This window comes from Danio rerio, chromosome 7, assembly GCF_049306965.1.
Source record: "Danio rerio strain Tuebingen ecotype United States chromosome 7, GRCz12tu, whole genome shotgun sequence".
In the NCBI taxonomy this organism is placed as follows: domain Eukaryota; kingdom Metazoa; phylum Chordata; class Actinopteri; order Cypriniformes; family Danionidae; genus Danio; species Danio rerio.
Window position 1 is genome coordinate 30,453,934 of NC_133182.1, and position 20,742 is coordinate 30,474,675.

Sequence of the window (20,742 nt, forward strand, 5' to 3'; positions counted from 1 at the left end):
CCAAGACCTCCAATCTCTAGTCACAACACAATGCTGAGTAAAGAATGCAAAGTTTCCATATTCCTTACACTAAAAACAAAGCATTTAGAACATCATCAGTTTTTTTTTTATCATATATTACCATCAAACCTATTATTACAAAAAAGATCACTGAAAAGTAAAACATTCCACCGAAACAGAATGTCACTGAAATTAACTTTGTATTATCTGCATTCACTAAAGCATGAAGTTGAACTGGGTGGTACAGTCAGAAAATTACAGGAAGTGGAAACAGCTTGGCTCATGATTTATTATGCTGCAGCAGGGTTCACACCGAACTCGTGTGAGGGGCCAGTGACCTTTAGACTCACGCTTCTACACCCTACGCCATGTAAGAGATTACAGGCAGGGTTTTGTGGAGACATATGAACACTTATGACAAATGCAAACTTAAACTTACAGTTAAGATGTTTGAAGTGGCGTTCAAGACAACACAGGAACTGACTAAAGTTATTTAATCTAAAATGAATTACAGATTTGACAGAACCCTGAAAAAGCCTCAAAAACCTCTTTGGTTTTAATTTTGCCCTCTGAATCATTAAATTAAAGTTTGATCTGAACCCGTGGGTAAACTTCTGGTAAGACAGGCTGCATGGCAGAAGATTTTACACAAATTAGCCTTTGTCATGAAAGCAAGCTGTGGGCAATGCTAGTGGGCATTCAATAGCATAGTTGCATTGCTTCTGGCCAAGATCTGGCACTTAAAGGGACAGTTAACCCAACATTTCACAACTTTGTTAATTGACTCACCCCTAAACCATTTAAGATGTTAGTGACTTTCCTTGTTAACTTTTGTTAGTGACTTGTCCTTGCTTTTCAATGTTAAAAGTATTTAAATCAAAATTTGACAATTAAAAAAATGAAAATAATCATCTTGTCTAAGGTAAGCATTGAGGCAAAACAATGTATGTTCTACTGGTGAAATAAATAAATCCCCTGAGGGAAAATAAATGCCCTGAGGGAAAATAAATTTAGAGCAAATTTTTATTCTTGGACGAAAATATGCTCTCCACTCTCCATTACTGTCAACAATCTGAAAACAACTCTCACTTTCAAGTAAGGGAGTAAGCCTGGAAAATAATCTCTACTTTTCACAAAGAGCGTGAGCTGGATGAAGGTGATGGTGTGGCAAAAAGGACTGGCAATTTGTTTCTGAAATACAATTGAAGGTCTATCAGACAGCATAATATTGCTTTCTTTCTCTGGTCAGAGTGGTTTACTCCTCCTTTCTAACAGAAAACAAAAGAATCTGAACACTGCAGCTTTGAGGTGCACAAGGAAAAATAGTCTTGGAAATGAGGTTAAAATCTAGTGGGAGCATAGTAAGGTGCAATGCATGGATGAAACACTGGATCTTATTATAAGGGCAAAGGGCATGGAAAGAGAAGTAAAAGCAACTCAACAGTTTAGTAACAGTGCTTACAGTGTAAATCTAAAAGTAATCTGATTATATATACACACGTAGCCATATTAATAGAAACAGATGGCAATCAACTAACAAGAAAAAAAGAGGTTACATATTTAGCCTGCTACAATGTCAACAATTTTATAGCTGACACATTCTTGATTTACAAATCTGGTAAAATATTATTTCAAAACAAAGTTTTGCGCTTAACATTTTATTATAGCCATATGAAACATATGAAAAGATGAAGAAATGTATCCTTCATAAACTGTATATCACATGAGCGGGAGTGATTTGACCACAGGCACAAGACTGTAGGTAATAACAGCTAAGCTGATATTCAGTTGCATATTTAATTTCCTGCCGTTTATGTACAGCTTTGAAATCTGCAGTCTGCAAAAACTGCAAAGAAACCAAATAGAATAAGAGCAAAGCCCTGTCCTGAGCTGGAGCAACTGAAAGCATATAAGGCTGTTTTGCATTCCATTATTTTCCTCTAATTTGCATTAATTGAATATTATTTATCATGGCGCTCACCTATTGCATCATAGCAGCTTATCTGAAGTCATGTCACAGCACCATAAAATAACGTTTTAAACCACTTTTAAAAAGAGTTTTTTTTTTTCTCCTCAGAAAACTGCTCAGCATCTTGTTCACATTATACTGATCTAAAGTCAATATTTAAGAGCATCATTCAAGTAATATCAAACTCGAGACATGACAGCTTTTTTATTTTTTCCTTTTCCTCAAATATTCTCGGGCTGTACTTGAAACAAATGAGCTACACTCACTCCAATTACATCTTAATTGATGATGGGCAGAGCCTCACTAAGACAGTCAAAATGACAATTCATATTTATTACTGATTTGGTCCCCAAGACAAAAGCAAAGAAACTACATATTAAGGCTGCACAATTGATCACTTCAACATCGATATATGGCAACGTGTGCATTCGCAATGGTCACAACGCAGTATCTGCAATGTTTGTATTATAGTCGATTAGCAATGAAGACTGTACAGTGTTATTTTACATTTGCTCTAGCCTATTTATGCTTGCTTTTTATGATTCAGCCCACTACAAGATTATTCCAATCAACCTAAATAAATGATTTTACTCCAAATCTTTATAAAAGTAAAGCTATTTAAGTCATCTGCTGAAATTAACCAAATAAACATTTTAAACAACTTTAAAGTGCTTCATCTGAGCTGACTCTGGAGCTTTGGGTAAATGAAAAAGGTAAGCATGCAGAGAAAGACACCCTGCAGCCTGAGAGGAAAAGATATTTATAAAACAATATTATCATTTCTAGTGGGTGTGACTCTTTGGCTGGTTATCTGTGCACTAACACATTCACAAACATGGGATCAACTTTCTGTGAAAACATGAGTGGAGAATTAAAAAAAAAAAGAGGTGATGTTCACACCACAACAATGGCAGTAGGCATCTGTGAGCTTATGCATGTTTGCTCCTTTTCATCCAGAACAGATGACAGCACACATCTCATTACTGCTTTCATTCATATTCATATTTAACATCAGTTTAAAAGGCAGTTCTGTAGTAATGTCAAAAATAAAGCAAAATCATAGTGCTCATAACATTGGTCTGACAGAAGAGGTTATCAGTCAACTCTGCTTTCAGTTATTTATTATTCATATCTAGCCTTTGGTAAAAATAGCACAAATGTTAAATATCAAATGTGAAACGCACAGCCTTTTTCAAGCGGTGAAATTTGCTTGATTTGCAAAAGTTTAAACAAAGCTAATTTAAAGCTCCAAAAATGATGTTGGGTAATTAAACATGCAATTACCTAAACATAATCAGAAAAAAAATGAATTGTCAACAAACCCTCAGCACTGGTAGACTTCAGTTCATATTTTTTCTTCAATTCTATGCTCCATTCAAAAGCTTATCCTGTTATTACATGAAAGGGTATTGTCGTTTACCACTGGAGGAAAACAACTGGTTACCTCTGTGAAGCTGCTCTGATAAAAAGTCACAACAACTTTTTTTATTTATTATTTTTTGTTCTTATTTTGAAGCACCTGAAGAAGAGCTCTCATTATTATAAACTTCTTAAAATCTATGTCTTTTTTTCTGGTCATAAAAAATAAAATATCAATGTGTTACGTTGACACTGCTAACATTAATAATTTATCTGAAATCTAAATGTGTTAAAAGCGCTACATAAACTAATTTACTCTAAATTTGCATTAAACTTACAACATGCATACACAGCAAGCCTGACCATTTATGTCAATAGAATAGAAACATGCTTTGAATTGTTTTTGAATTAGTTTGTCCAAGTGTTAATAATGAACAGTTTTGTAGATAGAAAAATGATAGAAAAGAAAACGAGAACAATATCATGCTGAAGACAGCAAAACAATAGTTGCTGTATGACAGAATTAAATGTCCACATTTTTTCTAAAAAATATAATGCCTGTCAAGCATAATAATTGTTTGTAACTCGTATTTTTGTTGTTGTGGTTAAATGTGAGGAGTTTTCCACATATGTGCTGCCAAACAAAGTTCTGGAAAACAGTTAAGAGCTTTAGGTCAGACAGTAAACTACATCCAGGCAGTATATTTTTCAGTGAGAGCGAACTCACTCCAAAACAAAACAGCATCAGATTTTATTTACCCCCAATTTTCACAAGAGTCTGTTAATGCTGGACTGTGGGCATACAGGAAGACAACTTGTGGGAAGATCCATCAACTTGAAGACGCTAACATATAACATTGCAAGATGGTTTACAAAAGCATTTGGGTGTAGTTGGCTTCTTTTTCAACTCAATTGATGCAAGGGTGAGATGTTGCTCAACAACCACTTCATCAGTGGACAGCGTAAATGCTATATTTGTTACCTTTAGTTTTCATTTACTGTATAAAAGGACTGATTAAAAAAAGCTGATTAAAGTGCTTACAGATGTTAATGTTACAGGGAGATAACAACATGTTTGAGTTGACATTGGCCAAAAAGGATGTCAACAAAACATTTTACAGTTGTTTTCACAGCTGGCTAATAATAGCAACAGAGAAAAACATTGAAAAAAGAAACAAAACGTTTTAACAAAATAATGTGGCTTGCACTTTGAAAATAATTACTCCTATCATTCATTCTACACTATAAAAGTATGCAGCATTTTCCACATATTGTGATTCACGTTAAAAAAATTTTTTCCCCTGTTTATTAAAACGTATTGCATTATGGGAATTATTATTGCATTATTCTTCCAAAAACTTTAAATCTTGAAAAGTTTTATTTGAAAACTTTTGAAAGTTGAAAGCGACCTTTATTAACATTTTAAAGTGGCATGGAGGCTGTTTCTCAATTCCAAAAACGCTAAGAAAGGGACTTGCGTTCTTGTGGAGACCAGTCTTGCCAAGTTACCTCGGAAGAACGAACTGGTGAGGCCACGAGAACAAAGAACGTGTCCTGTTAGAAATGAGAAGCTGTGTTCTTTCCTGGTCTTCCTCATGGTCACATGACCTTCGAGAGTTTTTAACATAACATTATTTCAACATTACAGCATTCATACAATGATTTGTTGTTTTTCCCCCTTTCACAATGTATACTCTGCATAAAGACCTTACACATATATGTTGCACAATACAAATAAAACTGTTTTAATATGAATTTCAACAAATAAACACCGTTAATGTTTTATGCATGTATTAAGATTTTCATGGTAATGTTTACTTTCACCTTCTCATTTAGGGATCCTGAGATAAATAAGTTATATCTCTGAACTTTAATAATAAATCTACAGAAAAATGCTGTGCTTCTCACACCCAGTCACAATAACTTCTGGGACTTCTAGCAAGTTTTGCGCTCAAGTCTGCAGCGATGCATCCTTGATATCAGGAACACATTCGGGAACTTTCACTTTCACTTTTTCATTAATGCATTTCACAATCGTAAATTAACAGAATCACAAAATTCGAAACTGTTAACATTTTTTACAGTGTAGATTACTCGCGATTTGCTTTCCTGCTTGTGAATCTTTCTACTCAAGTTGTTTTTTTTTTTTGCATTCAAGGGGAATACTACAAATTCTAATACACAATGTGTTTAGTGCAATACTAAAACACATTGCACATTTTGTGCCATTCATGCTGTTTAGCACTGAATTTGTATGTAATCTACTACTTGCATGCAATCTAATCTAAACTCACATTATAACTTTATATTTTTTAAAACCCCCAGCAGCAGTACACATCTGAAGTGGATCGATTAAATCCTTAATTAATCTTTTCATTATAAAATAATTATCAGCCAGACAAAACAACACTGATGAGCCGATGAAGGTTCCATGGTGTGCAGGTATTCTCAATACTTCCAGGTCTTGCCTATTACAGCCTCATATTATGCCAGTTGATTTCAATAATATTAAAATCGGCCTAACAGGCAACAGAAAGCCAACTCAACAAAAGCAAATAAACATTACTCAATCAAAATGACATGCAGATGCACAGAAATCCTACACTGAACTTCAATCGACCTAAATTGTTTAAAAGCTATATTGCATTTCTCACTACAGAAACAAAAAGCAAAGTCTCAATATTGCTATTAAATGAAACTTGGTCTCCCATCATAGCCACATAACCAACAGTCCAGAATCTGGCAATTAACCATTACATATTTCAACTTAAGCCGATGTAAGAAAACAAGAATTCTCAAAGAGATTTGAGATTGAGGCTGAGAATGTGAGACACTGCTGAGATCCATGCAATTAGTGACAACAAGGGGGGAAAATGGTAGCAGTGTGTCTTTTGCCCTGGGCAACAACAGCTAGATGAACACCAAATACATAAGAAACCATTGAATCCCATAGCAACAAACACAGCCAGGCCAAAACACGTCACAGAATAAAGCTGTTCTGTCTAGAAAACGGACTAATGATGGTATGCATTAGGCATAGGACGAGAACCATTTTCAAGGTATGACACGATTTGGAAAAAAAGTCAAGGTTTTAAAGAGCCCATATTATACATGAAATAGGGTCATATCTTGGTTGTAAGAGTCTCCAACAACAGTCTAATATGCATGCAAGGTCAAAAAACACTTTCATGGTCTTATAATCTGCATTTATTTTTATCTAATTATCCCAGCGACTCCTGTATGAATCGTCCAGTGATTCATTTGTTCCCAAACCCCTCCTTAGCGCGGAGCTAATCTGCGCTGATTGGACCGATGACAGTCTGTCGCGATTGGTCGACTGCCTTCAGTCAGAGAGGGAAATGGCCAATAGCTAATCAGCAATTTAAAAAGTAATCACAGTTCATACACGCTCGATAGTGCAGACGTGGATTTTAGCTGCCACACTATGGCGAGTGGATAGTGCCACGGATAACCGAACGAAGGAGACAGTCGTGTACTGGCCATACCACACACACACAAAAACACACACACACCTCCGGATGACAACGCTCCCGCTTCCGCCCGCACCCGCCAGGTTTTAGCCTGAGAACCCGCTCCGTTTTCTGCCCGCCGCGCCCGGTCCCGCTAGAGCGGAGAACACAACCAAAAATCGCCAAGCTGTCGTTCGTTCGTTCGCTCGCTCTCTCTCTCTCTCTCTCTCTCTCTCATACGCGCGCGTGCGCACTAACACACACACAAGCACCACGCAGACTCTCTCTTTCTAATTCGCATAGCAATATCCGTGATATTGCTAGACAGCCCGCTCCTGTCCCAAATTAAACCCGTTACCGACCGCTCCCGCGATTTATTCGGAAATTTATTCCCGCGGCTGTCCCCGCGCCAGATTTCTGCGGCGCGGGAATAAATTTCCGAATAAATCGCGGGAGCAGAACTCTAGCACGGAGCTCCATAAACAAACAGCACGCGTCGCGTTTTTAACGTGACTTTGCACGCGATAAGATAAAATATCCAGTTAACCTGATACAGTACACGCGGTTACAAGTAACAAATCACAACTAAATACATTTGCAAGCTAGAGTAAACGAGGCAACAACTTTAACCGCACGTACTTACACTTGAGAAATGGAAGAAACCCATCCTGATGTCCATCAGTAAGTTACTGATCCTTCCTTTAACAAACGCAGATGAAGTATTCTTTGTAGCATGTAGCTTCCAGAAGTTTCCAGTAGTTTCCAACTGCTTGACTATAATGCTGAGGTTTCATCTTTGGGTAGAGACTCAATATATCCATCTGCAATGTGACTTCAATCGACCGGCATGTTTGTGTGCGTGTGTTTGTGGGTGTGTGTGTGTGTGTGTGTGTCTGGGTTACTGCGTCAGAGGGCGGGGCCTCAGGTTTGAAATCTCCCGGGTTTGCGCGTGCACGTGAAAAACTTTGTTTCGTTCGTACGTCATGGCGAAACACCTAATGAGTCGGTATCAAGGCGACTCGTTTGAAGCACTATGATTCGACTCTTTTATAGATGAATCAACAGTTTTAAACACTGTATTCTTACAGATTTAAGCCTTAGCTGGATACTTCACTTCACTTAGAGCTGTGTTACACACTACATGGAGGGGAATTTTCAAAAACCCATAATATGGGCTCTTTAAAACCGCCAAAATTTTCTTCAAGGTTATCATACCGTCAGAATCTTATACCGGCCCATGCCTAGTATGCATAGAATTTAATTCTGGAATGAAGTCAATATGAAATACAGTAAGTAACGCTTTAGGAAACACATATTCATTATTAACAGATACTTATAAGCATTATTAATTGCATTACTAATAATAACTACAAATATATCTAGCACAAATTCCTGATTATCAGTGAAACATAATCGTAAGTTTATTTAGAGATAACTCTTAGTTAAAAGTGAAAATATTTTTATATAATGATGAGCAATGCCAAAGTTATGGATGTGACATTTGCAGTAAAAATTTAAAACATAAATTCACATTAAAAGTTTATGATAACATTATACTGAAATATCAGTTTACATTTACCAAAACAATTACCATAAAGTTATGGGATTAGAAAAATATCAATCTGTAAACATTTTTAATATTTTAAATGAGGAAAACAAACATGCGTTATGGATGTGACCAAAAGGTTTACGAGTTCAGAGTATCAAAAATACTTAGTAGCAATTCTGTGAATGAAATTTGCCTCTCTATAGAACAAAAATTATTGAAATTTTATTTAACATTTTTGCATTTATGAAGTAAAACTTCGTTATGGATGTGACATATCTCCGTTTTGGATGTGACGAATGTGAAATTGGCACTTGTATGACTTTGGTAAATCAAATATAATTGTTTAAAAACATTGACAGAGACACTTTTGAGTAATTTAAAGTACTGTAAACAACAAGCCTACATGAAAAACGTACAAAGGGTTTCATTATTTTGGAGAAAACTTTTTTTCTTTTTGAGGAATTGCTCAAATATAAATACTAAAAAATACACAATACAAATACACAAAAATAAACGCCTTGGTTCTGTTCTTCGTTGGAATATAGACTTGTTTCGAACACCCAGACAGCTAAATAGGACAAATGAATTTAACACAAACAGAATGACATACAAGTACTACTGAAACGTCATCACTTCCTGTCTGACAGCAAGGGCACACAGTTTCAGCAAAAATCTGAATTTACTGGAAGCGTATAACAATTTACGTTGAAAAGTATTTCTTTAAGTAACTGCAACGTCTGTGTGCGGCAGCAACACACAGCCAAGGCTACACAAGTAGCTAAAGGGGAGGCGTACAACATACTTCTATTGTTGGTAAACAATGTTATTATAACTAGACCACAGACCAAAACCAAACTCAAACAGTGAACAACACATGATAGAAAGTGAAGGTTATTAGACTTTTGTATTAACTTCTGAGACATTTTTGATAAGAAAATCTGTATTTTCATTAAAATTACGTCTGTATAAGACTTGTGAACTAGTCAAGTAAAAACACCACCCGACTCCTGCGTGTGAGTGATTTCAGGAAAGGCGTGTAGTTTTAATTTCGTCCTCGTGTATTTTCAGACATTAACTCACAAACACTACGAACTCGACATCGCACTTCAAAAATAACACATTAGACATGCAAACAAGTACAAATTGAATTTATTTCTCATCCGTCTTTCTCTACACCAGTTAAGTTAGCTAGCCAGGCTGCCTTTGACAGTTAACGTTAGCTAAACATATATTGTCATTCCTCTGAAACGTCCCACTCAAAGTCAGTACGAAAATACCTCACCACGCTGTTCACTGCTAATACTCTAACACGAATAAACCACAAATTCCACGTGTTTTACAATATAAGTTGTTTATTTTTACTGTTTGCTTTCACTTCCGCACTCTCTATGTTCACCCCTCCCGTACTAGCTTCAGCTAAAGCACAATCCGATTAACCGTCACTTTTTCCAGAAACTAAAGCAAAACCCACTTACCGTTAGAGTCGCTTAAGCAGTATAACAATATCAGGAGTTTAAACAAAACCATATCGAGTAAATTCATCGCTCGTACATTGACACCGAGGCTGGTTTGGTTGTTAGTTTAGAGGGTCTTAAAGGCGCAGTCGCCCTTGATGAGCGTTTGTGTATGTGTGTGCGCGCGAGTGACGGCTGCTGCGGCTCCGCGCTTGTCTCTAACGGCCTGACGTCATGCGCAGGCAGAGAGGGGGAAACCCCGCCCACGGCCTCATAAAACAGCCAGAAAGACAATATAATGTCGAGACTTCTGTTGAACTTAATGACATAAATTGTATTAGAGAAGACAATTACTGCCGTTTAAAACTGAAAGTATAATTGGGTGTGGTTCTCTGAGTTGTTTTCTCCAGCCAAATGCGTGTACGTGTCTGTATAGTTCTAGCATAAATGAATGAATGAATGAATGAATGAATGAATGAATGAATGAATGAATGAATGAACAACATAATAAATAAATGAATAAATTCTGTCATAGATAAAGGTGATATTTTTTTCAGATATTAAATCTGAAAATCAAGGTACAGTTTGTAGTTTATATTTCACTCAACCTTAGCTAAATGCAAACTTGCATCCACTTCAACTGTTACAGTAATTTTTTTTTTACTTTTAATCTCGACTAACCAAACTTCTAACCCTGACAAAAATAATTTTTTGAATAAAAACCATTTACACTTTTATAAACTACCATCTCGAAAATTGTCCATGGTTTTATTATAGTAAATGTGTCATAGCCACTTGTTTTAACACCGTTATGCTACAAATATTATAGTTCAATAGTTCAAAATCACAGTTAGTTTGTTGTCACAATGATTTTACTCCAAATAAAACCTCCATAGTCACTGTAGTTAAATCATTGTAACCAAAAATTAAACATGTGTTGGCATGGTTTCATAGAAAACGTCTATTAAAACGTTCCTAATGAAAGGTTTTGTCAGATTTACCTCTCGTCAGGGATCTAATATACCCAAAGAACACAAACACAAGGGTACAAACAATACCCAAATCAACTAACTAGGTCAATGCTGCCACCGTGCGGTGAATATAAGCATTACTAAACGGGTTTATTGTGGTTTATTATGGAATACACTGCGTGATGTCACGTCAATGTCCATGAAAACGTACTGTCTTTCACACGTGACCACCATATGTGAGGAGAAATTACAAATCTACGAAAGATTACATTAATCTATCGCGTGCATACTTTTGTGAGAGTAATCTGGATAAAAAATCTACACATTTATTTTAATATTTTGTCATGAATATAAATAATACATAATATACAAAATAAAGAAAACAATAAAACAAATCAACGACCAAAAATGGCCTGAAAAAGAAAAGCAACACCTTTGCTCACAGAAAGTAATTCTTTAAAGTTGTTACAGGGCGACCATTATTTTAAAGGTTGCATACAGGCTTGAATGACTATTTTCTTCAACAATCCTGCATACCTTTTATGTGCATCACCGAAAGAAATGAATATATGACAACCTCAGTCCACATTTGTCCTCTCAGAATAGTTTATTCTAATCAGAATAGTTTATTCTAATAATATAAGTAAAACAACACAAAAATCGTACAAGTTTGGAACTACATCACATTGAAGAAACGATGACATAATTCTGGTGTTTAGGCGAACTACCCCTTTAAGTTGCTAGTAAAAATGACATACAGTCGGTGGTTGTGAATAGTCGGGCTCGGTAAATAAGGGTCCATGAAGGGATGACGTCAGAGGTGGAGATGTCATGGCGTCGTCGGAGCTGAGACTGGAGCTTGCCATCTAGTTAAAGGTTGTCGTCGATGCGTTCAGCGAAATGGAGAAGAATGCAAACCCTCATCGAGACGCAGGAGGAAGTGTCCTGTGCACCGCTATTCCCGCGGAGCCTGCAGATATCAAAACAGCCGGCGGAATGAAAGATGTCTGCGAGAAGAGAGAGACTTTGAGTACTTGTGCAAGTGCTAGCGGTGCTAATGCTACACCCTGCACACAGACATCAGATGCTGCTGAGACGGTGAGCAAAACCACACACGGTAAAACCAGCGTTTTACCGGAGACACTGTCGCCCGATGCGGCCGATCAGCTGAGCAACGGAATGGGATACGAGTCGCCGGTGACCGCTGCTGGGAATAAGGAGGGTGGCACCTCAAAGTTAGTAAACAACCTCACGGGAGAGAAACCCGACATCAATAATGTGCAAGCGGACGGTTTAGACGGAGAAGCGACGAAGGTGTCCAAGCCTGCTTATTTGTGTCCGGACAAAGCAAAATCTGCGAGCCCTAATTCAAACGATCACACCGTTTCCGAGGGTCCCCCGAGTGGGAGTGAGCCCAGCATCGCGGGAGAGTCCCGCAGCTTTGATTCACTCGAGTCCTTCTCCAACCTGAACTCCTGTCCGAGTTCAGACCTCAACAGTGAAGGACTGGAGGAGAAGGGACTGGCTTTGGCTATTCAGAGTGAATACGGGGCCGAGGGGACGAAAATCCCCTGTCCCAAAGACAGGGTGACCGGTCAGTCGTTTTACCAAATCAAGTGGATAAAGTGGAAGGAGGAGAACACTCCGATCATCACACAGAACGAGAACGGGCCGTGCCCGCTGCTGGCTATTATGAATGTCCTGCTATTGTCATGGAAGGTAAATATGATGAGAGGCTTCTTGTTTGACAGGTCATACTATCGCTCATCTGCTGCTGTTTGTTTTGCACTGTGCTTTGAATTTTTTTAATTGTCAAGTGTATGTCTATTAAGTATAGCCTACCATAAGTTACAAGACACCAGTTCATTTGTTACTGATATTGAATAATTGCTCATAGGTAGTTCTCTCATATTGGTCTTTGCGAGATGGGAGTTTTAAAGTCATAAAGTAAGTCCACACTGCAGCTTTAACTACGATAGCACAGATAATTAATGTCCTGCTGGAATCACTTTAAGATTATGTTTTACTAGCGGATGATCAATAAGAAATATTGCCAATGTATAAATAGCGTGTAATGAAACTTCTAAAAATGAGACCCTCCCTGGCTTTCTAGTCTGTCTATGTCTACTTGTAGAATGATTTTTGTTTTAGGGACTATGTTTTTAACCAGGAAAATCAACAGGATGTGACATTTACACCCGTTCCCGAGAGTCTCTCTTCCATTCAATAAAACATGAACATATGGTCATTGGTCAGAAAAAAATCCCAAAAGAACCACTCTGTACTGTAATGTCAGTGTCATGCAAATAAAAGGAATTTATTTAAACTACAGTCATGGCCGGTATAACTTTCTGACTGTATATGATAACTCGCATAATAATACCACAGTTTCACAGTACTGTGATTACTGCTCTAATATATGCTCTTTTTAAATGTCTGGGTAAAAAAACGAAACATTTTTTCCCCTTTGAACACAATATGTATTATCTTGAGAAACTTTTAAAATATTTTCGAGCAGTAAACATGTCAGGCTAAACAATTCAAATAAATCATTGACTTCTGCTTGTCTTCATTAGTTTCAAAAACACACATTTCTTTACAATTTAAAACGGCATCTTTGGATATATTTTCTGCTGGACATACTGTTATCCTAAAAAAAACGTAAATAAAAAATCTTATATATAACGTAGAAACGATATTACAGAAAACTTTGGCGGTTTTAAAACTTTGACTTTCCGAACCGCGGTATACCTTGAAAACGGTTATCATCCCATGCCTACTGTAGTCTATAGTCTCAAATACTTTATAATGAAACTATCAAAAGGGTAATTTTAATGACTTAATCTGTTGACATAAAGCCAGCGCAGGAGCATCACCATGATCATGTGCTTTCTGAACGGCTGATTTCTCACCACTGCCATGTTTGAGAAAAAAGCACACAACACATGTATCATTCATTCCTCTGAACATTTATAGTACCATTGAGTGCATAGGGGAACTGAGAAGCAAGCACAAGCAATAAGTTGTTGGATGCAGTTCAATTAATGACCACCGGTGTCACAACAACAGACATTTAAACTACAGTGCATGCTTATAAACAAGATGATATTGACTGCTGTAGTGGATGCTATGCTAATATAGTTATCTTGCTGTCGTGTGAATGAGCCTTTATTCTTGTGCAGATTAATCCCATGTTGACGTCTCATGACCCACTTGCAGTTGGCAAAGTTAATTTTATATATTAGGTATAATACACTTCCTTTATGCAGGGATGGTATGGAAGAGTAAGCATGTGATTTTCCCTAGTAAGTCTAATAGAGAATGGGCACAAGTAAAATGTCTAAACAAGTGCTTGAGTGATGAAACAGTCTGCAATACAACCCATGCATCTAGCTGTCAGAAATTGAATTCATTTAGGCCATCAGGGGACAGTATAAAGTACGTTAAAACACTATAGGAGGACAAATAGGAGCTAGCTAAATGTGCACTTTACTGCTGATTATAATTATTTTGTTTATTTTCATAACTCGTCAGTGTTAACCCTTGTGCACTGCTCAAATTTACTATGCTGTTGTTACGTTTGGGATGAAAACATCCACTGAATTAAACTGCAATAAAAATGCATGAGATTTCTTTTTTTCTTTTTTTTTCCTTTTTTTTTTTTTGCATATATCTGTTAATCAACAGTCCTGATCAAAAATACTAAATTGTTTAAAAAAAGTACAGGATTTTAACTTTGATTGCCAAGTTCACAAATGATGTCACTGATTTGGTGGAAAAAAAACACACAAAAAAATGACATATCTTCAATAAAAAAAGTAATTGTGGACTGGATTTTTAACCTTTTATAACAGTCTTGGACATGTGAACGATTAGTAACAACCTTGGCATTTTTTTCTCCCTAATTAACTGTTGGTGGCTGTTTTTGCCCTATTGACTATAACCACATTTGATGGTGCATGAATACACAATCTTTGTTTTTGTTTACTCCATGTAGTTCTGAGAGCTGAGATGCATATTTTGATTTTCTCAGACACATCAAGGTAAGTGCGAAAAGGTCATTCTCACATTCTCCTAGACACATGTACACACGCTTTAATCGGCTGTTATACTCCATAAAATCCAGAAACTAAGCTTTTTTTTTGCACAGGCCTATCTAAGGGGTTAATGGTGCAAACTGATGATCAACAGTAAAAATTACGAATTTGACCTCTTCCCAATAGGGAAAACCACCAACAATCAAAAATGCATGATTATATGGTGTCATAGTTTTGTGGTTATAATGGAAGTCAATAGGGAAAAATCAGCTACCAACAGTAAATTATGATGGAAAAAATTAAAATGAATCAAAAACAATGCATCAAAGGTAATATTGTTTCACATGTCCAGGACTTTGAAAAAAGCTAAAAAAAAAAATCCAGTCCACGATACCTGTTTATAGTAAAAATACAACATTTTTTGTGTGAAACCAGTGACATTATTTATGAATTTGGCAATTAAAGAGTTAAAATCCTGTAATTTTCTTAACAATTTAGTAGTTTTGATCAAGACTGATAGATTTATGCCAAGCGAAATTGAAAAAAAAAATCTATCTGATGCATTTTTACAGCAGTTTTATCCCAAACATAACAAAAAGGCTAATAAATTTGCCCAGAGTGTATTGTTAAATTTTGTTTATAATTCAAAGCATTTTCTCAAAATACGTGTCAAAATAAGATTTGACAACAAAAATCATTCTGCTAGCTGAAACACAGAAAAGGATATGGCCAAATAAAGACACAAAATCACCTCAGAGTGGATGAAAACATCCCCAACAGCACATTAGGGTTAATCATTGCTTTTTTTAATGCAAATCTGTAGCCAATAAAAGAAGCAAACAAAAGAAATTTGCAGAGATGAAACATGCTTTTTAAAATAAATAAATTATTTTATTATTATAAAAATGTGTTTAATAATAATGTTTTGCGCAAAATTAGTGATCATTTTGTGTTTTTATTTTCAGATTATTTCTCTCCTCCAGATTTTTAAACAGCATCCACTTTGTTGTGAATTTTAGATGCATAACAGTATTTTTGTTTGGTCCTAAACAGTCATTTTACAGACACCAATAACTTCTGGCTTTCAGCCCTGGACTCATTTGCATTATAAAGATGACATTTAATTATTGGCTATGACAGTGAGTTGGCAGGCACATGAGGCGCTATTTCAGTGCTCAGTCTTTCATCTTGAAAAAAAGAGGCACTATGTTTTTCAGCTTTAAAAGCCACTGGCATCTTCTGGAGATGATAGCCACATTCATGCTGTTTTTAAGATGTTTTTTCTTAGTCTTTCTCTTCTCGTAGTGCATTTTAGCTGATACAGCAGCTCATATACACAGCCTTATGTGTAAGTCTGTTATATAACATCATTTTCCAAGGAAAAGATGTCTCATATATGGCCATGTGCCGTTTGTCATTTAACCTGGTTTTAAAACAATTTCTCTCTGTTTCTGACACAGGTTAAGCTGCCACCAATGATGGAAATGATAACGGCAGAGCAGCTGATGGAATATCTGGGTGAGCATTTCATTTGCATCACAATTGTGGATTTTCTTGACATGGTTTTGTTGAAGTGACACAGAATCTGTGCGCTTGAGGGATCTGTAGAAGATGGTCGATGTTTCAAGTCATATTTAATTTGAAGAGCCAATAAAGAAAAGTTGCCGACATGAATATATGGGCTGACAGCACAATTATGGGAAAGTTATGCTTGAGTGTTTCTGGCTACTTCTGCCTGCAGCTTCATGTCACTAATTGCTAGTTCGTTCCCAAAAATAAAATGTAAATTTATCCACTTAGGACACCAAATTACAGTAAGAACTATGCAAAAGCTAGTCATGTCATCCTAATTATAGGATTGTGTAGTGTAATTTCAGCATATACTCTCTGCTAGGCATGCGCTTCAACATGAAAATCTGAGCTTTTCTATGGCTTCAAGAGGTCACATCTACTTTCCATCTGATATTAAGACATATTTTTGGCAGTCTAGTCTCAAGTGGACAATGCTAATTACAGGTGTAAACAGTGGATGAATCATTTTGAGCTTGTCAGCTGTTAACCACCTCCAGAGGTTGTCAAAAACAGATCTGACCAGATTGCTTTTGTAGAGTAGACACTCCTGTGGTGAGATGCATTCAAACGGGCACACAATAACCCTTAAAATCTGCCTACTTGACTTGTCTGAATCTTACATGGCAAGGGATGTGCTAAGCATTCTAGCCAGACAGATTTTAAACTTTGTATGAAAAATCAAGTGAAAACCAATGCAATCTAATCAGTCCTGATTCTAAAGGCTGAGATACAAAGCTGACAGTGTCTGGCAGGCTAGTTTGCTTGCTGTTTTCCACACATCACCTCCTGTTGGGCTCACGTCGAAGGAAGTTTGCCTGATTTACCATGTAGAATTGGTGTCAGCCATTGGTGAATGAGAGCAATCTGATTGGCTGTTCAACCACGAATCAGAGCGCAAAAACAAAAAAAAAAAGTGACACATTGTTATTTTGCTTAAATGTTTGAAAACTATATGAATTACCATACTATCAGACATAATTGCACAAGGGAATTCCTCTTTGATGAGCATAAGTACTGTGAAAATGGAACGTAAAGCAGCTTTGTTTACAGTTTGTGTGTGTGCAGCACTAGTACCCGATATGATCACCTGCTGGTGTGGAAAGACAGAACATACATTCTTGTCTCTGAGTGCTGTTAGCCATATGTTGATGTTGGGTTAACCCACATCGTTTTGTGCTGTCTGAGGAAAACCTTCAATTTTCAATTGCATGCACAGTGTTAGCTTGAAAGATTAGAAAAGGCTCATAAATACACCTACCCAGACACCCTTCCCTAATGCTGAAAGTGGTCAAAAGTGAACACAAAAGACATTAAAATATTTCCTTCATCTTTTCTGAACAACCAAAACACTTTTTAAAAGCATAGTTCACTCAAAAATGAAAATTTCGTCATCATTTGCTTTTCCTTGACTTGTTCCAAACCAATGTGAGTGTTTTTTTGTTTTGTTGAACACAACATAAGATTTAGTAAAGAATGTTGGAAACCCACAACCATTGATATGCCTAGTACTATACTATAGAATTCAGTGGATACATGTTTCCAATATTCTTCACCTTATCTTATTTTGAAAAAAAAAAAGTCAAATGGGTTTGGAACAATTCAAGGGTGAGCAAATCATGACAGAAATTCCATTTTTAGGGAGAACTATTAATTTAGGGCGTACTCGCACAATGCTATCCGAACCGTGCCCAGGCCCATTTCGCGGATGATTTAAGAATTGTGAGTGCTCTGAATCTGGCTCAGGTGCGGTTCACCTGGCCGCCCCTGGCCCGGTTGGAAGAGGTGGGCCAGAGCACGGTTACTTGGGCTTTGGTGCTGTACGCTTGCGTGTGAGTGCAAACCGCGCCTAAGCCTGAAACTGAAAGCGAGACATGACTTTTAAAGGACTGTTTCATAAGGATTAAATTATCACTCTTACTGTTAAATGAACGCAAAACGTTGTAGTTTATTAAAGACGCTAACCCCTCACTGCACGACAGCTGCACCTTCAGGAAACCTCCTAATTCCTGCAACACGAGGACTTTATGATTGTTTATGAGCGTCAAAAGTGGCTGATCTGTTCGGCAAAATATTTGACTGTGTGCCACTGCATGACTTAAATGATAAACCTAAAGAAACCTCCACTGTGCTGAGCGAGAGCACTTCTGAACAGCGCAGCATCGTAAGCGTGCCCAGTCCCAAATGTAATGTGAGTGCGGGCCGTCGAAGGAGACTGGAGGGGGGACAAGCGTGCTTTGGCCCGGTTCAAGGCAACTGGACATAGTGTGAGTACGCCCTTAATATTAGTTAAAAGTAGGACCTAAATCAAATGAGACTGTGTTGTGAGTTCAATAAACATCAGAGAAGCAGAAAATGTGATATGTCTTTAGGTGCTGATGGACAGCACCAGATCAGGGAAATACCCAGGGGCTTGTCCTCTTGTAACGTCACACAATCCAGATTCCTATTTCCAATGTGGCATGTTGACCTGGAACACAGAAGTGTTGCATTACTGCAGTGAAACACTTGCCTCACTTTCTCACACTGCTTTCAAAACAGTTGACTTTTTTATACTCATCTGTCTGTAGTACTGAATAAATATCATTGATGGAATTCATTCAAAAAGTACTGTACTTCATATAAAGAAAGTATGCCAGTCAGATGTTTATAAAACAAACCTTGTGACTGAAATTGTTTGATCAGATCTGAATGTTGTAAAACCCTACGATGACTGTTTAACTGTAAGCAGTTTTTTTATTTTGACTCGCACACTCCAGTAATGCCAAGTATGAAATGAAGATAGATATCAGCTGTGGAGGTGTTGTTCAGAGGTCCAATGGTTTCTTTTAACACTCCTTGAAGACCTTTAAAAGTGCATTTAGTCATTTAGCAGATGCTTTTATCTAAAGTGGAACATCATTGACAACAGTGCATCAAATGTGTAATCTTTGCTGAATTCACATACTGGAATCTTTCTAGTAACTATATAGACTTTGTGATCTTTGCAAGCTTGCGCCTTGTTCACCCCCTCATCAAGTGCAGTGGTTGTGACCGCAGAGGATGTGGTATCGAGATGTCATTCCTTACATGGGTGTGGTCACTATGGTGAATATATTTCAGGTTTAAAACTTGACTAACTTTTGCATGCATGGCATTCATCCACTTCGATTAGCGATTATCAATCTGCTCTGTTTGTATGGCAGATGATGTAGCTAAATATATTATATATTAATATAATTTTAACTTAAAAATTGTTGAAATGCTAAAAAAATAATAATAATTCTCTGCGATTTGTGGAAAATATTTAATTGCATTTTTTAACAGATATTGCGATTTCAATTTGATTTGCAGTTTAATTTTGTAGTCTAACTTCAGTTCAATATTCTGTATTATAGCTTCCAACTGCTAAAATGCAGTGAGTGTTTGTTAAAGGAACTGAAAAGATATTAACTTACTCCAATATTTATAAATATTCAGAAATTAAACACAAATTTTTCTCTACAACAATTTTCTGTCTAGTAAGACACACAGGATAATGTGTGTAACAAGATAAAACATATTTTTTTCATCATCTTAGGTCTTTTGAAGCATCGAAAAAATATTCTTGAACATTTTTTAATGTTCTGCAGTGTTGTAATTCTGTGAGTCTGTCTGTGAGTGTAAACACAAAGTTGATTATTACAAGAACCTCACAAGGATGGCAAGGAGCATCATTTCGAACCCTAATCATGTTTTGAATCATGAATTTATACCATTAAAGTTTAACTGTCAATTTAAAGTCACATATTTCTAATAAAGTGAAATTAAAAAAGTCATTTGTACATGCAGGCTGTCTTGGAGCTAAATAAGGTGCGTGTAAAATCAATTATACAGTTAAAGTCAAAATGATTAGCCCTCCTCAATTATTAAAAAAATTAAACTAATTTTTTTAAAAAATTAAAAACTGATTTTTTTAAAAAATTAAAAACTGATAGATGAAATAAAACAAATAAGACTTTCTCCAGAAGAAAAAATATTATCAGACATACTTTGAAAATTCTTGCTCTGTTAAACAAACAAAAATTTATATATATATATATATATATATATATATATATATATATATATATATATATATATATATATATATATATATATATTTGTTGTATGTCTTTGTTTCTTTGTAAGGAGTATTTATCATGCTGTTATGCAAGTAAAATTTCAGATGCAAGTCTGACAATAACATTTTGTTTTGTATTGTATTTTAATTATCCGTTTTGTTGTAATTTTTTAGCATTTTTATAATTGTTTTTTTGTGCAAATTATGTTTTTAATCAGTTAGTTTTAATCATAAAATGAGAATTATTTCTTTGCCATTTTGCTAAAATAAAAAGGTTTTTTAT

General features: G+C 36.3%; 2 protein-coding genes and 1 long non-coding RNA gene across 9 annotated transcripts in view; 1 reads left to right on the top strand and 2 right to left on the bottom strand.

Moving 5' to 3' along the window:
* The window catches only part of adam10a (ADAM metallopeptidase domain 10a), a 78,724-nt gene extending 68,733 nt beyond the window's left edge, over nucleotides 1-9,991 (bottom strand). For 3 of the 5 annotated variants that reach the window (XM_005168897.6, XM_073906889.1, XM_073906888.1), the window contains exon 1: nucleotides 9,823-9,991. In XM_005168897.6, the coding sequence (XP_005168954.2) occupies nucleotides 9,823-9,889 (67 nt within the window). In that variant the 5' untranslated portion in view covers nucleotides 9,890-9,991. 5 annotated transcript variants of the gene reach the window in all.
* A 1,367-nt stretch (nucleotides 9,992-11,358) lies between these two features.
* Nucleotides 11,359-20,742, top strand: part of mindy2 (MINDY lysine 48 deubiquitinase 2) — a 45,705-nt gene continuing 36,321 nt past the window's right edge. Inside the window, exons 1-3 of one of the 2 annotated variants that reach the window (XM_073907009.1) lie at nucleotides 12,423-12,491; nucleotides 14,770-14,815; nucleotides 16,270-16,327. In XM_073907009.1, coding sequence (XP_073763110.1) covers nucleotides 16,285-16,327 — 43 coding nt within the window. In that variant the 5' untranslated portion in view covers nucleotides 12,423-12,491; nucleotides 14,770-14,815; nucleotides 16,270-16,284. 2 annotated transcript variants of the gene reach the window in all.
* LOC141375382 (uncharacterized) overlaps nucleotides 16,359-20,742 on the bottom strand; it is a 39,004-nt gene continuing 34,620 nt past the window's right edge. The window contains exons 4-5 of one of the 2 annotated variants that reach the window (XR_012383334.1): nucleotides 17,469-18,848; nucleotides 16,359-17,395 (exon numbers count right to left, since the gene is read on the bottom strand). This is a non-coding gene — a long non-coding RNA (uncharacterized lncRNA). The remainder of the gene's footprint in view (nucleotides 17,396-17,468; nucleotides 18,849-20,742) is intronic. The other variant, XR_012383333.1, reaches the window with a different exon arrangement.